Raw genomic sequence first — 16989 nt, forward strand, 5'->3', positions numbered from 1 at the left:
AAGTTGCAAATCAAATTTAAAATCCAAAATTTTTAATTAAAAAAATCGTTACACTGACTTGAAGTTATTTATAACCATTAACAATAATATGATTTCCTAATCAAAGATAAAATTTTTTTTATAAAATTTATAATTTAGAAGTATTTTCGATATAGTTGACTGGTTCGAGTCAATTAAACTGACGTTTCTTTAACAAATTTTCACGCCAGGAAACTTACTTCTAGTGTGTAAGGCTTTATACTTTGGCATATATACATATATCACTAGACAAATATTTTTGTTAGACTACCACCGTTAGTGCCTAATTACAAGGCATATTTTGCAACAATTTCATATTAAAAATTGCGAAGGTCACCACATCAGCTGATCTAACCGATCCTTCTCTCTACTGGCCAATAGTCAAGCGAAGATGTTTTTCGTTGTGCATTTTACATATATACCATAAAAGGGGATTTTATATTTTACATGGGCTTATTGAAATTAGAGAGGGACCTTTTGTTACCATAAAAACCTATTCTATTATCAATCATTAGTGGTATTTTGTTAATACGGGTATTTTGTATTCAACATGGTTGTTGAATATATGGTCTGCAAGCTTAATATTATATTCCTACCCATGCATACATATAACTCGAAATTACATATATAAAAGTCCTTAAACCAATATTTGATGACCACTTTTTTGCACTTACAGTATCGCTTCATTAAATTCTTCTTGTATGCCGATCTTTGTTCTGCCTTAAGTTGAGCATGCTCGCCTTCCGTTACACCAGAACCCGAATCTTCCGATTCCGTTTCCGAGTACGTACGATCGCGATTGCGTAGCGTTGTTGCATTTACCGAAAGATCCAATGGACAATCAGTATCATCCTCTTCCTCCTCCTCGCTATAATTATCCATGGAGGCTATGCCATCCTCTTCCGCCACGATATTCTCATCGTCATCCTCCTCCTGCATCGCATCTATTGCTTTTAAGCTTTTTCTACACTCGGGCGTATCACAGGCACGCCTTGTCAAAGCTTCCTCATCACTTTGACACTTGCTTGTGATTACCGTGCGACGCACCTGCTGACCCAACTCACCGAAAGTTTCACGCTCTTTAGCCGCTGGCGAATTACTATGACGGTTATGCTCGTATGCGGCTGACGTGCCCCCCACACTTGTGTTGCTGGAATATTTATGTTGGCGTAAATGATTGTAAAGAACCGTAAATTTCTCGGGACAACTAAATAGCCGCCTATTGCTTTCGGTAGTAGATTCGACGCTGCCAACTAATGGCGGTGAAGCCTGCGGACTGGATGCAGTGGAAACATTGCTATCGTTGTTCTCATTGGTGGCAGGTGATGTTGATTCGTGCAGTGGACTTTCTTCCCTCATTTGCGTAGTTGTTGTTGTTGTGGACTTATGTGATTCTATGGCACGTATTAAGATTTGGTCCCTGCTGCTGCTGTTGCTGGGCGAGCGCCAAGTTTGCTCATTGCGTACAAAGCTACCGACCTCCTTGTCCTGTTTCGATGCAGGTGGAATGCAGCAGTTTAATAATTTCTCATCATTCGAGCTGCTTCTTGTACTAGCGGTTAAGTTTGTGTTGGCGGTGTTGGTGGGCGATGCCAATGGGGAAACACTTTGTTGGGACAGCGCCACCGGTGAGGGTGAACGTGTCGGCGAAGACAATGCATTCGACGACGCTAGCGATGCTGACGATGATAGCGACGACACTGAGGAGGATACTGTGTGCGCAGATGGTGGTGGTGATGTTAGTATGGGCGATGGAGACCCCGCCGAGGATAATGCTGCCTGGCTGACGAGCGTATGCGCTGCGTTGGCTGTGACCAGATGTTGCACCATAATCATTATGAAACTTGTTTTTAAACAGCGCTTCACTAGCAGTGTATTTCGTTAACAATTCTTTACTTTTCTTACTACAATTTCGTTTTCTAATAGTTAACGGGTTTCTGCTTTTTCTGCTGTGATGTTGTTCTCTAGTTTTCTAAACAATTTTTCCATTGAATGCAATGAATTCGTTGTGGTGTTGTTGCTCCGCAGACAAAATTCGCGCTTAAGCACCGTTCGGAAGTTATGTTGCTGTCTGCTAACTAATATATTTTTGTGAGGGAAAACACTGCACCCCAGCTTATATATTTTGAGTTGTGTTTTTTATTTTTTTATTTTTGACGTTAAGGTTTTTTTAAATACTTAGTAGCGCTCACTTAACGTTAACAGTTTCTAAATGTTATTTTATTTTTTTTTGTTTGTGTGTGTTTTTAAGCATAATTTAAGACAATTTAACATCTTCACATTTTCGTTTATGAATTCTCAATGAATTATGTTACTTTAAAATTTGTGTTGCACTTGTGTGTGTCACTGTTGTTACTGCTTCTGCAAATTTTTGTACCTGAGCGTTGTCAACATTTACAATTTTTGAGGTATTTTGTTAGTTTTGTACATTTGGATAGGACGTATGATGCTGCAAAATTATGCCTGTTTACGTTTTAGAATTTTTTAGCAATGCCAAATTTCATTTTCGAGGTTAAATTATACATATACGTAAGTGGAATTGTCACATTTTAAAGCATATTATATGTACATATGTACAAAATATATGTAACACTTAAGGTAAAAATTGTTGCATTCTTTCTCGATCGCTAATCCAAATTGCTTGCTTTTGCACGGCATGCATGTCTCAGTTGGTTGCTATTAATTACACACTACTTTACCAGCAGCTTCTTTTGTCCAGCTGGCGCCGTCTAATTGGCAAGGATGCACACCACCAACTAGAGAATGCACACAATGATGGTAGCCGAAGTTCTTACGTAGTATTGAATTAACGCGAGAACTGAGCTAGACACTTTATACAGAACTAAACGTTTCAGCTACACCTGAGCAACATGCTATAGGTCACTTTTATTTCCGCGACAGTGCATCCGGGCATTCATAGAATCCGCAACAAACAAACAGACGAGAAAGCACAGACACACGATTCTTTAATTTCAAACAAAACTCATTTTCATTTCACATGTGCATATACAAATACAACTAGTTTTAAAGACTCATATAAGTATAGTATATATATGTATGTATTTATTGTATATCGCAAATAGCGAATATTGCAAATAGTTCAGTTCAGTTTAGTTTGCTTGACTTGGTTTGTTGAGATACCAACCATACGCGTATTGCAATTTTTCTGTTATTATTATTATGTCGAACGCAAACGTCGGTTATCTCTTACGGTATCAGCGAAACTGAAATTGTAGTTTAAACTCTAAGTCGATTACAGTCGAAGTAACAAAACGCTGTAGCTAGCGAGCAGCAAGCAAGCAACTGCTACGATTCACCGACGACGACAACGACAACGAAAACAGCAACAGAAAAGCAGCAACGGCAACGACAACACACCAACAGCAACACAGCGCAAAGGAAACACTTCGTGTATACACTGTGGCACATATAGACGCAGTCGCATTTCAGTTAACAACAACAGCAACAATACACATGTGTTGGGGATGATGACGACGATGACGCTGACGACGCCAACGACAGCGCCAGCAGCAACGACGAAGCTTTCCGATTTGCACGAGCATAAATATACATATATACGCGTATATGTATCTACATGCATACACACACACACACATGTGTGAATAACTAAAATATAGAAACATACTCGTGCATACCTATATTTATTGCTAACACGGTAACGTCTAGACATACTCGTATTAGCGCGCTCCACCAGTCTCACAAGCAAGCATGCATTTTCGTAGCGTTAGTTGAGCGCCAGGCGAGAGCCATGCCGTCAATTGTGGTTTTCATGTGTGTGGGTATGTGTATTGCAAGCAAACCCCGATCAGAATTCTCAACAAATGCTGTAGCTACGCTGAAGTAGCGACAATCATACATACAGGGATAAATGTGGGTTTGCATATTTGTGGCGAGAGCGGGGTAAGAGTTTGAATGTTGGAGAATTTGATGAGTAAATGGGGAGCACCGCAAACAAATTCGCATACAGTGGACATAGTCGCTGTAAAATGCGAAATTCATAAAACTTGCCAAAATTATTAACAAACTAGCCAATTAACACTTATGAACGCACTTAGGTGAAGAGGAATCCATATATACATACATATGAATCTTTCAAATGGAATATACGAATCATATACTTCATAAAATAATATAAAAGCATTGAATCAGTCTACAATATGAACAGATTAATATTTGATAAGGACTAATACTGGCACTCGATAGAAGACACTGTAGGAACATGAGGCGAAGATCGAGAAGTTTGCAGGAAATGTCTAAAGCAGGGCACCAAGGAAACAATGTAGCATCTCTTATGCACTTATCCCACATTGGCAAGACTACGCTGTAAGCATGTGGTGCCTCCAAAATATGATACACTAGAGGAGGTATCGATAATGAGGCCGCAGATTCGGTTAAAATTCGCATGCTAAAGGATGACAGTTTCTCTTTAATGCATTTTTCAAATCCATCAAGCAGTTTCGGGGCCTATTAAATTCAAATAATCAAATTATACTTCTTTATAATATTAATGTGGGTAAAAATCGTTTTTCTAGTCAACGCGTTATTCCTACTCTCAGTCTCGTTGCCGTCAAAATGTCCAGTGTTACTCAATGAAAACCTCCCTTTGGGTTTCGAAAACAATATGCTTGCTCTCAGAAACGATGTCGCCAAATTTATAGAAATCGGTACAATCTACCAGTGGAAGTGATAGAGGATGTTGATTTGGAAAAATATTGTTTTAATTATATTTCTAGAAAATTTCCGACGCTTGGTTTGTAAAGGTTGTGTTTTAATACTTGTTAATCCTCAAGTACGACGGTTAATGGAAAATACAGATTTTATCTAATTTATGACTCTTTCAGAAACTGAAACTTGGAAAAGTTTAATGTTGATAGTGAAATTTTTCTAGATCACAATAAAAGCACCAATTTATATAGAAATGTTGCAAAATATCCTTATAAAATTTAAGATTCCATGACAAATATGAGTATCAAAATAGACTATATACGTATTCATCTGAATAAATTTTCGGAAAATTTAGAAAATTATTATAAGCACCAGAGAGAGCGGTCGGGATCTACAAACTACAAAATCCATCTAGGCGATTCAAGTCGTTTGACCCAACTAGTTTACATACACCTGCCGTTAGACTTCGAAAAAGGTGGAAAAACACCTGCTGGGCAAAATCAACCATGGAATAAAGGTATTAAGGTTGATGGGATCTTCGCATTATTGCAGATTATTGTTAAGCCTTAAAAATAGATTATCAACTCGAAGATTATAAAGCAAAAACTCATAATAAAGTATTTTATTTAGTTACAACATGTGCTTTCACCATTTACTTCGATGCATCCTTAAATTTAAAAACATAAGCTTCACGGCTCTTATGTATATTATCTGATAAACGAAGTTAGAATAAAACAATGCATTTATTTTAATGCTTTTATCAATTGTACCACTGTTCAACAACGACAGCTGATATTGAGAATTTCGGAGAGCGTGATAGAGAAAAGTCATAATTTCTTGTGAGAGAGAACTCTCATAATAAAAAAATGGGGGGAGGGGGATCCTTCACACACAATGAGCATGGAGAAATACATATGTGAGAGGAGGAAACCATGAATTGGAGCTACGAAGAGCGCAGGGGGCAATACATCCGCTAAACATCAGAGTACAAGTGCAAATTTGTGTCTTACGCTGCGCTCTTGCCGTTCGTCGTCGTTGTTGGCTGCTGTTCCTTGTTTTTTTTATTGGTTTCAAAGCTTGAAATTTATTTGAATGCATGCCATATCTGTCACCGTCAGTCGTCGTCGACAACGACGTTAGCCACACACATGCGCACACAAACATCAAGCAAAATACTCACATATATGCTTATTTAGAAAAAACCGACAACATCAACGAAGTCGCAAGCGCACAACGCAAGGCGGCAGTGCCACTATAGCGACCCAGACCCACTGCGCTGAAGCCACTTTAAACGACTTCTATGTACATACATATATACATAGTACATCCATATGCACCTCAGCGCTTGGTATTTTATATTTAAATGATTTTGCATTTGTGTGTAAACAAATGCGAATATATATGCATGTACTTGTCGACTAACACTCACTTACTTACATACATATGTATAAAGAACTTTTGTGTATTTGTTGGTTCATTATTGCTGCCACTTCATCCGATTACATGCTAGATGGGTGTGTGAAGTGCACAGCACTCGAAAGGGTGGACAGCGGAGGTGCACATGCACTTTGGGCACAGGTTCAGCAGAACATGCAACAACCGGCTACATTTCAAGTAGAGGCGGAAGTTTGGTTTATGCACTCGGAAATAATGCGCCGATTCCACACCCAAAGGAAAATTTTAGGAAATGTTGCGTGCATTGCGCTGCGTAAAGGATTAGTGCAGAAAGAGTATAATTTACCTAAGGATAACTGCATTTCTATATATAATTAGAAAATAGTGACAAATGACCATATATCACTACTTTTTTGTAAGATTTGGCAATAAGGTACGATCCGTTGCTGGAAGATGCTTGAGGATGACAATTTGGAGTGGGACCAAGCCTTATATACTAGAATACCCTTCACAAATAAAGAAACTTAATTTTGATCGTTCGGCTTGTATGACATATGGTATAGTCGTTCGTTCTGAACAACTTCTTCGGAGATTACAGTGATAACTTGGTGACACCACACGCCTGCAAGATGGGGTTGACAGATAGCGAAAACTGCAGGAAAGGTCTAGAGCAGGGCAGCAGGGAAACATTGCAGCATCTCTTGTGTACTTGTCCCGCATTGTTAAGACTACGCTGTAAGCATCTATTGCCACCACAGTATGATACACTAGAGGAGGTCTCGATAGTGAGCCGCCAGAATCTGTTAAAATACGCGTCAAGGCCCAGGCATCCTACTCATATTGGACTTAGCAAGTGAACTCCTCTCGTATCGCAAATAACCAAACTGGCATATGCTTATTGACATAGCATATTAACCTAACAGCATTGACATGGATCACAATTAATATAAGATTTTGTTAAGATATCTCATCAAATCAAAAAGTTTTTCATTCAAGAATATTCGTCTGGTCGTTCAGTTTGTTGGGAAACATATATGATCTGGCGTTCGGCGGTTCCGACAAATGAGTAGTTACTTGAAGATAAAAGGATATGCGTCCAATGTTAGAGCTATATGTCAAAACCTGAGGGACTAGTTCGCTTATATACAAACAGACGAGCAGTCGAAGGGAAATCGGCTTAAATCTGTATACACAGGTATATAATAGGTCCTCCAATGTTTCAATCTGGGTTTTACAAACATCGTGATAAACTTAATATACAGGATAAAAATATAATAAAATATTGCTGAGGTTATTGTGTCGTTGAAAGCTCCTGACATTAGCAATTTAGTGCTGCAGTTGGTTCAACTGGCATTCCTCTCAATTCTAGAGTTCCTGTTCTCATTTTTGGTGCTGGCCTGTCGTAATAAGCGCGTGCTAGGAGGGGCATAGCGGCAAAGTTATCCCGTGACATATCTACCTACTTAAGTCTCCCAATAATGTAAAACAACAAACATTTTAGGGCGCCTGAATTACACTACGTACTCGCCTTTCTCCTATTATTTGCATTTTACAGGGTACCCCTTTCATTACATACACATGTATGTATATATGTACGTATGTATGTACTTTGATCAACTGCTGTGTATGAGGATGACGATGTTATTGCTGTAATTACCAGTTTTGCAGTGCTATACCATCTACACTACACTAGCAAGTGCGGCATATTCGGGGTATGTATGTAAGTGTGTCTTTACGTCTAAGCTCCGCAGTCTATGCTGTTGCTGCATCATTGCGCCAGCGCAGACCGACGACGGAGACGGCAGAAGCATTGCGAAAATTTTCACTTTCCGTTAACGAGTGACTAGCGCCCGAGTAGAGATTAGTTCGCCTTTCAAACACGCAATGTTCTCTCTTTCTTACCCTCCCTTTTGTTGCGGCCTCATCGACAAAAACGCCTGCAGTTGGCTACAAATGTATACATATTTACATCCATTTGTATAGTATATTTTCATTTGTGATTTGGCTGGTCTGAGCGGTTCCAATGCGAATTGGGTGTTCTCTCGAACATTGGTGGCGCGATAAGGATATTTCCCGCTCACCAGTGCATAGCTAAATATTATAGGAAATAATGCAATACATATGTACTCACATATATACATACATACATATATACTGACAAGCAAAGGAAAGGGAAATGGCGATTGACTAGTTCAACTTCCTTTGTTGCAGTCGTGTAAATGCCGAAATACGAAATATAAAGCATAAAATAAAATGCAGAGAGTTGAACAGATCTAGGGTGACAGACAGATGACCATCAATGAACCAGCGACCCCGATAAATACTATTGTTTGGGAAAGGGATGATCGTGTATGTTATGCACTTGTATATAGAGGCAAATATATACAAATAAAAATCATATCCTCTACAGAAAATTCAAATTTTATATATTGAGCCGTTAGAATCTGACGATCCTTTTCAAAACTATGAATATAAAAAGAAACGACGTTAAGCTCAGTTTAGTTTCACCGAAGCTAGAATACCCTTTAAAAATAATTCCGTTTATATATGATTTAGTTGTCCGATCTCAAATATTTCCCGAATATATGTAGCGTTGTCTTGTACAATAATATGTCCAAATTTCATGAAGGTTTCTCGATATTTATGGAAGATCTTCTTCGGAGAATATTTATATATTGTTGCCTTGAACAACAATCCATGCCAAATTACGTGAAGATATTTTGTGAAATAGCTTTCCATACAAGAACTTAATATTTATTAATATTAAGCGAGTTTGTATCGGCGGTTCTGACAAATGAGCAACTTCTTGTGGAGAAAAGGTCGCATGCAACATTTCAGGGATTCAACTCAAAAACTGATCTCCCTTATATACAGACAGAGGTCCCGGCAGACAACTAACAACTAACAACTAACTAAATCAACTATCTCTGACGTTTCCCGCTTTGTATTACAAACTTCGTGGCAAAACTAATATACATAAACTATTCAGGGTATAAATATAGATCACACTATTGCTAGATAAATATCAATATTCTTAAATCTATATATTCTTATTTGGATTTATTTTCCATATTTATAGGTTTGCTCCCCGATTTTAAGCATCAAAGCCTCCTATAAACAGATTACGCCGATTTAAGGGGCTAGGTGGGTTTCAGAGGTACAGAATAAAGGTATTTTTACGTTTTGTTTTTGATTATAAGCAATCATATATTTGAAAAATATAATATGTTATATCAAAGGTACATATTCGAACAATATCTCCTGAAATTTCGATACAAAAATGTTGAAAATTCMGCCGTTGAGACCTCATTTCCCTGGGTGTCTCACAAAAAAGTGCTCTCGCCGTGGACAGCATAACTTATTATTGGTTCTTACAAAATTAAAAAACTAAGCATATTCTGTTAGTACATATCTAAATCTCGTTTTTGAGCGTAGGAAATAAAAAAATATTAAAATGTTCCTTCTTTTCTCAGACTTTGATCAAAAAATCTAATTTTTGGTCAAATTTCCGCCATTTTTTGGTGAAAAAAAAGTTGTAATGAAACAAGAAGAAATCGTTCGTTCAATAACTAGATAATATTATTTTAAAAACGTGTACAATAGGAACTAAATCGATCGATAACTTTTCGAGAAATCGTGTCCATCGACTACAAAAACACAGTTTCGAGAAAAACACGTTTAAAGACAGAGCACTTAGCGCAGTTAGCCACGAGCGCACAAGTTCTCAAGGCTGTATCTCCGAAATTATTACTCAGATCAACTTTAAAATTTAGAAAAATATTCTAGAGGTATTGCAGAACTTAATAAAGTAAACAAAAAAAAAAAATATCGATTTTTGGAAAGTTTCAAACCCACCTAACCCCTTAACATTCAAATCCGTCATCCTAATTCCAGTGTGATACTATTTCGTAGTACCTAACCGTTTTTAAAATGCTTGAATGTATCATATTCGTAAGCGTGCACAGGGTTGTAGCTTTCGATTTTCATGTTTACATGCAAACACAAGTTAGAATGGAAATATAAGTACATACATGCATATGTTGCTCTGGTGTAGAATTGTTTGTGTAGACGTTAGTTAACAGACAGACATCTCCTACTCATTCCCCGATTCCTTTCCGGTTGAACGTCTTAACTAAACTTTATTGGCTTGGCTGCGCTCGACTTTGTTCGTTCGTACACATACGAACTCGTATTTACAAGTTTGTAGTAAACACATTTTTACACACACCTACATATGTATGTATGTATACAGTCGACGAATACGACAATTTTTTGACTCGTATTTTGGGTGTTTAGATTTGTGAAGAAATTATATAAGTGAGTCATGAACGAGACAACATTCAGCAGTGAATGACCTGTTACGATATAACACACGCGTAGTTCTCTTTCTATCGTGTCGGCAAATATTTTTATGTAAATATACTTTTACGAAATATACTTGTCGACAGATGCAAAACAAAAAACAAAAAATAGAATGCAGCCAAAGTCATTAGAAAGAACTCAGTAAAGGTCAGACGATATTGACAACTGTACAATTTTTTGATATTCCCAACAATTTGCTGCTCGAAACTGTATTTTAGAAAACAATAGAGTGCTATTAATTCCATATGTATGTATATACTGCATATGTACGGAATATTTTGGAAGAAGTAGAGACGTATTGAGAATCCCCGAATGCAATCACAAATGTTTCTTAAATGAAAGTATTGTTTGTTGGGTTTACATTTTATTGCCGATTCCACATTCGACTGTCGTTTGAATACTTTAAGGGGTTACATGGATTTACGGGTTTCAAAAAATCGATTTTACAATACCTCTCGAATATTATCATAAATTTCCAAGAAGACCCGAGCAATAGTTTCGGAGATACAGCGTTGAGAGCACGTGCGGTCGAGCCTAGGTTGTCTAAGTGTGCTGTCTTTTAAAGCGTTTTTCTCTAATTCTAATATTTAATATTTTTAAATGAAAAATTTTTGAAAAAAGGTTGTTCTTTATCCAAGGAACCCATGAAACACCTTAAAATTTTAAGAGAGAAATGAGTTTAGTGAGAACATTCAGATTTTTTCTTTAAAACCAACAGCGAATGGCGTGATCTGAGCGTCCGCAGTGATTATGAGTTTCGCCCTTTCTCTTGGTCAATAAAACATGATTAATTTCTGGAAGATATTAGAAGAAATAAAAAATATTTTCATACAAGAATTTGATTTTGATTGTTCAGTATATGTGATATATAATAGTCTGATGTAGAAAAATAATTCAAATATAGTAACGTAGCCTCTGGTGATTATCCACACCAAATTTCTCTGCAATTACAAAAATTTTCCATAAAATAACTTGATTTGGATCGTTCATTTGTACAAGTGATATATGGTATAGTGATCCGATTTGTAAAATTTCTTAAAACTTTGCAGTTTTGTCTAGATCTATAATCTACGTCGAACTTCATGAAGATATATCTTCAATTGCGAAAGTTTTCCATACAAGAACTTGAACTCGATCGTCGGTTTGTACGGTAGCTATGCGATAAAGTGAACCGATATCGGCGGTTCCGATAAAGGAGAAGGTTCCAGGGAAGAAGAAGATTTATGCAACATTTCAGACTCAACACTGAAGCACTAGCTCGCGAATATACAGCCCGACGAACATACGAATATTACCAAATCAACTCAGCTCGTCACGCTGCTCATTTTTATACACAATATAGTATATACTATAGTGTCTCCGAAGTTACTTTCTTGGTGACTAACTTAATATACTCCGTTCAGGGTATAAAAAAACTTCAACCAAAACATTATATTATTTGATTTTTCAGCAAAGGTTAATTTTTTGATGATTTTGCAGCTTTGCAACAAGACAATGCCAATGTAACTTCACTTCACTATCGCTTATGCATTTACCAATGACATTGCCACTTGCAATTTGTAGAGCTTGGTAATTCGCAACCGTTTTTACCACAACAAACGCAAACGGTTGACCGCCATCCGGCACCGACACGAAATAAAAACAAAAGCAAAATTTGCTTGTGTAAACTGTAAGATAAACTGTAAAAAATACCCAACTATTTCCAAAATCGCTTCACCTCACTATTCCAACCGAACTAGTACGTACAGTTATGTGCACATTACGAACCTATTCGAATATTATAGACGTACGAGCACTTGTGCAAACTGTTTACTGCCGTCTGCGTAGAAGACCTTTGAAATATGATTGTAAGCTAAAAGAAACCACAGCGAAATTGGAGAAAGCAAAATAAAAACCATCAAAAAAAAAAAAACAAAAAAAAAAGAAGAAAAAAATGCAACAGTCAACAGTAAATTCATGTAAACTTATATAATTATGTGCAAGGACATGTTCGAAGGTATTTCAATAGATGTAGCTACAAGTCTGCCGAAAATCTAACTAATCAAGCCAATTTTAGTCCACAGTAACGCTTCAAATCAATGCAATTTAAGTGTATAGTCTCTTGGAAATGCGTGAAAATCCAAAATCAGTTAATTCTCTAGAACAGCAAACTGCGTGTTCAGATATTCAGAAATTATTATATGGACGGAGGTATTAAGTCGAGTGTAGGCAACTGGAGTGACCCGTACTTTTTAACATGTCTAGGGCTGTCGACTTGTCAGCATTTCAATGACTTGCCTGAGATATGTGTTGATGTAATTGAGTGGACCGCGGTGATAATTTTTTTGTGGAACTTATAAAACGATGAAGTTTAGATAGATGCTCGGCATTAGCTTTCTCTCTCACTCTCACGCACTGGTGCCACATAGAACGACCAATTCTGCTAGCTCCGTTCCTACGAGAGTCGGGTCTACGTAACCGGAACTGACCCGACTCAGATTTTAATCCGGTTAAGGACTGTCAATTCGGCAGAATTAAGGAAGCCTACGGAAAGAGTTCAGCGACGCGCTGCATTGGGCATAATGGAAGCTTTAAGCTCGAAGGGTCCGAATGGCGGTGTTTCAATTAGTAATAATTTTGCAAGGACTTTTGGCAGACACCTACCATATATTTTCATTTTTTAATTGGGAAAGAATATTCAAAGTAAATTTTTTTAAGCTGACGAATCACTGCTTTGTATTCCAAGCAGATGTTTTTGCTATTAGGAATGCTGTGATGTTAGCCTCAAAAGAATCAAAAAGCAATTCCAGAGTTAAACATTTTCGTGGAGAGCCAAGCAGTTATCAAGGCTTTAACCTCATTTCGCATATCAGGCAGAAGAGACTGGGGAAGCACTGCAGTAGTGAAGAATGTGAACAGAAACAAGCGACTTTAATTTTACTCTGGACGAGTTTCCGGTCGTGTGCGGTTAACATCTGAAAATGACTTTTTTACGATCTTAAGAGAATGGCAAAGAAGGTCAAAACGGGAAGGAATGATTGTCAAGAATGCAAAACTGCAAAATTCATGTGCAAGGCGGTGGATCAAAATTTCAAAAAGTTTTAATTCAGTCTTTATAAAGGGGACTATATGAACTTGATTTAAATTCTCATGATCACAGTCTGGTGGCGAGATATGGCTGCATAGTGGGACTAATAGATTGAGAAGAGTGCAGGTAGTGTTAAAATCAAGACACGTGGGAAACAATAGGGCGCTTCAAGCATTTGGTGACCACACGGTATGAGACATTGGAAGGTACCTTTGGTGTGGCCGCAGAACCTATTTAAATACGCGTCAAGCTCTGACATCCTGAAAGATGACTTCACATGAACTACGTAACAGCTCTCCATTTTACAACGTTAAGGACCAAAAATGTTCTAAGCGTTGCTCTTTAGCCTATCAGACTAACGTAATCTAATAGATAAAATGTCAATGGTGCCTTATGTATGGATTTTTGTTTCAATGCTCTTTAATCAATTGAACGATCAAGTAAAGTGAAGGGAACTACTAAATTCTCTTATGGTTTCATCAAAGCTAGTGAAATAATGCCTTGATCACTTAATGGATCTAACAATCTATTTCACGATAAACCTGCAATGGGTTCCACGACATAGTGATATCTCTGGTAACTGTGAGTCGGGTGAACTAGCCACAACAGACAATATGCTACAATCAGACTCCGGCAAAGAGGGAAGTCATATGTCTCTGGGCTACTTGCAGATATTTATTCAACAAACATGTTATAAATATAGTTGAAACTCGGTGGTATCAATCTTTGGCAGGCAAACGTAGACAGAATGGAAAAGAATCGCAACTGCGGGTCGAGAGTTTTTCGAAGTTTCTAGTCTGGATAAAACGTGAACTCATCGGAAGCGCGGGGTGGTTCACAGTGGGGACTATAAAGTGAGGGGACTTTAGTTCCGTTGGCATCACAATGGGCACTTAAAGTTCTATCTGCGTCGTCAGACAGCCACTCTACCTACCTAATATCATTCGACCTGATGAAATTTAAAAAATAAATTGGTTTTTACCACATCTTAGTTTTTAAAAACACAAATTCCATAAAAAATGCATTTTTATACATTTTTGGAGTGAGAAATAGGAGTTAGACGCTTTAATGGCTAAACTTGTTTCGGTTAGCGGAGCTGCACAGGTCTGCTAGTTGTGAACTAAAGTTTCCCTCATGTTCGTAGTGGCATTTCTGTGCGCATCCGTGTGAGCCTGCCTCCAGCTGCATGTGCAAAGTCAATTCGAACACAAGCCGCATACATTTATATCATATTTACATGTACAGATATGCGAGTACACAAGCATGTATATGTACATAATGACTAGTTATTTTTATAGGTTAACTGTGACTTCAATTGGTTACTGCACTTGCACTTTCTATTTACATTATGGACTAGAAAACTTTCGTTTTTCTCTGCTGCTGCAGCAGCAACACCAATAGCAACAGCAACAGCAGCATTTGCTTCGTTGTAACGTTGTGCTATTGCAATTGTTGTTGTTGTTGCAGCTGTCGCCATTGCTGTTTTGCGATTCGAGTCCAATGCAACGAATATGAAAAACGAAAGCAACAATGCCGCACAAGCAATGGCAACGGCAACGGCGGTAAGAGCATACACAATAAAAGTAAAATTGCATGAAAATTAGCTAAGATGATTGAGGCGACGAAAGAGGCGCTGAAGTGATAGCGATAGTGAATTTTTGCTTTTGCTGTGCTGTGCCGAGCTGCCGAGCTGCTGTGTAACAACTTTTCATTGCTGATTGTCGACGTTATTATCATTGTTGTTTATGTTGCTGCTGTTGCTCGTGTTGTTGTTGTTGGTAACAAGCTAACGTGGCATGATGGCATGATGGCATGAAAACCTAGCGACTCATCGCCGCCCAGATATGGCAATGACGCTGCTGATGACTATGCCAACAGAGTGGCGTGTGCACTAATAGTGGTTGGGCGGGGGGAGTATGGTGGTAGCATTGAAATTGTTACAACGTACAACAAAACTGCAGCCAGACAGCAGAAATAACAACAACAGCACTAGCAACAGACAGTTAGCGCCAAAGTAGAATTGCAACCGGTTGCATCGCATCGCTTCATAATGAAAGTGAAGTGAATTTCGCGCACACGCTCGCATACCAAAGTGGAAATGGAAAACATAAACCTGCCAGCGAGTCATCAGCCAAATCGCCAACAAGCCAGCAAGCAAGCTAGCTAGTTAGTTGTAAACAATAGCATTACCAGCAACAAAATCTCCGCCACTCAAATACTCCACATGAAATCGTAAAGTGTTTTTGTTTTTTGCTTTTGCTTTCAATATAAAAAGCGAAACTAAAAGTGATGCAAACATTTTTTTCGAGAAATTATTGGAAAATAGAAATGCAAAACTATCCAACAACAGCAACAGAAACAACCAATAAACAAGCGCGTACACTTTTAGCGGCCTGCTAGCCTAGTCGGCCGGATGATAGTTGGTTGGTCTTCGGAAAGTTGCAATGAAACTGCACACAGACAACAGATGCAGCGCACAAACCAGATACATACATATGCACTTATTGATAACTCAAATTGGCTTTTCATTTAATTTTACTAGACACACTTGAAATCAGGATGGTCTGCTGACCCGTTTTTGCATTTCTACACAAGTATATTTCTGACTCATGGCACTTTGTATCAACGCTTAACGACCTTAGCATATGCATTTCTATATTTGTATATATAATTTTTATTCATATTTGCTTTGATTTTGTAAAGTATATTGATATAGGCAATTAAGCGAGGAAAGTCTAAATTTTGAGTCTTTTAGTCAGCTTTTTTGTCGAATTTCTGAAAAGCATCACACACTGTTAAAAGGTAATAATTCTAAGAACCAAAACTGTATACCAGATCACTGAGTTTCTATCCAATAATATATAAAATGCGCCTTCAGTAACATCCAGCATACGGTCTAACTGAGCGCACGTAGGCAGCCCAGCCCTTAGTCTCTTGGGAAAATGCTTAAAAGTCAATTATTTCAACATTGAGAGGTACACCCTTAGGGGATCACCTTTCCACCACTCTGGGTTTTAACAATGAATAACATTTTGGTGAAAATAGAAAAGAAGGGATTACATGTCATAGCCCACGCTGATGATGTGGCGGTTTCGGTTAGGTTCGTAAACCTTATGCCTACCATATTAATCGACATAAATCTTTGGGCCGTATAAACTCTAGAAGTTATTCCACAACTTGTATTTGATGTCAGACATACAATAGTGTATAGGGCAGGCTACTTGGGACTAATGAAAGATAGAAAAGCAGTTACAACACTTTACAAGTGTTAAAGAATCGTGAGGCCCCAATAGGTGTCACTGGCGCTACACAGCAAAGGTAAGATCGATTATTTTTTTTTATTTTTATTTTATTTTATAAAAGCTTACATAATAATACAATTATTATACAAACTAAGAAAATACGCAGCACTAGCATCATGGGCTATCGGCCGTGAGAGATCGATTATTATTTACGGTATA

At 37.8% G+C, this 16989-nt stretch overlaps 1 protein-coding gene across 2 annotated transcripts in view; it reads right to left on the reverse strand.

Moving 5' to 3' along the window:
* Nucleotides 1–16989, reverse strand: part of LOC108965217 (ecdysone-induced protein 74EF) — a 131246-nt gene that overhangs the window by 26230 nt on the left and 88027 nt on the right. Inside the window, exon 1 of one of the 2 annotated variants that reach the window (XM_018927458.1) lies at nt 693–3222. The exons of the other annotated variant lie outside the window; for it this stretch is intronic. Within the exon in view, the coding sequence (XP_018783003.1) occupies nt 693–1854 (1162 nt within the window). The 5' untranslated portion in view covers nt 1855–3222. Of the gene's footprint in view, nt 1–692; nt 3223–16989 lie in introns of those variants that run through there. 2 annotated transcript variants of the gene reach the window in all.

The sequence above is a fragment of the Bactrocera latifrons genome, unplaced genomic scaffold (genome assembly GCF_001853355.1).
Source record: "Bactrocera latifrons isolate USDA-ARS-PBARC rearing strain unplaced genomic scaffold, ASM185335v1 scaffold_1, whole genome shotgun sequence".
Lineage (NCBI taxonomy): Eukaryota > Metazoa > Arthropoda > Insecta > Diptera > Tephritidae > Bactrocera > Bactrocera latifrons.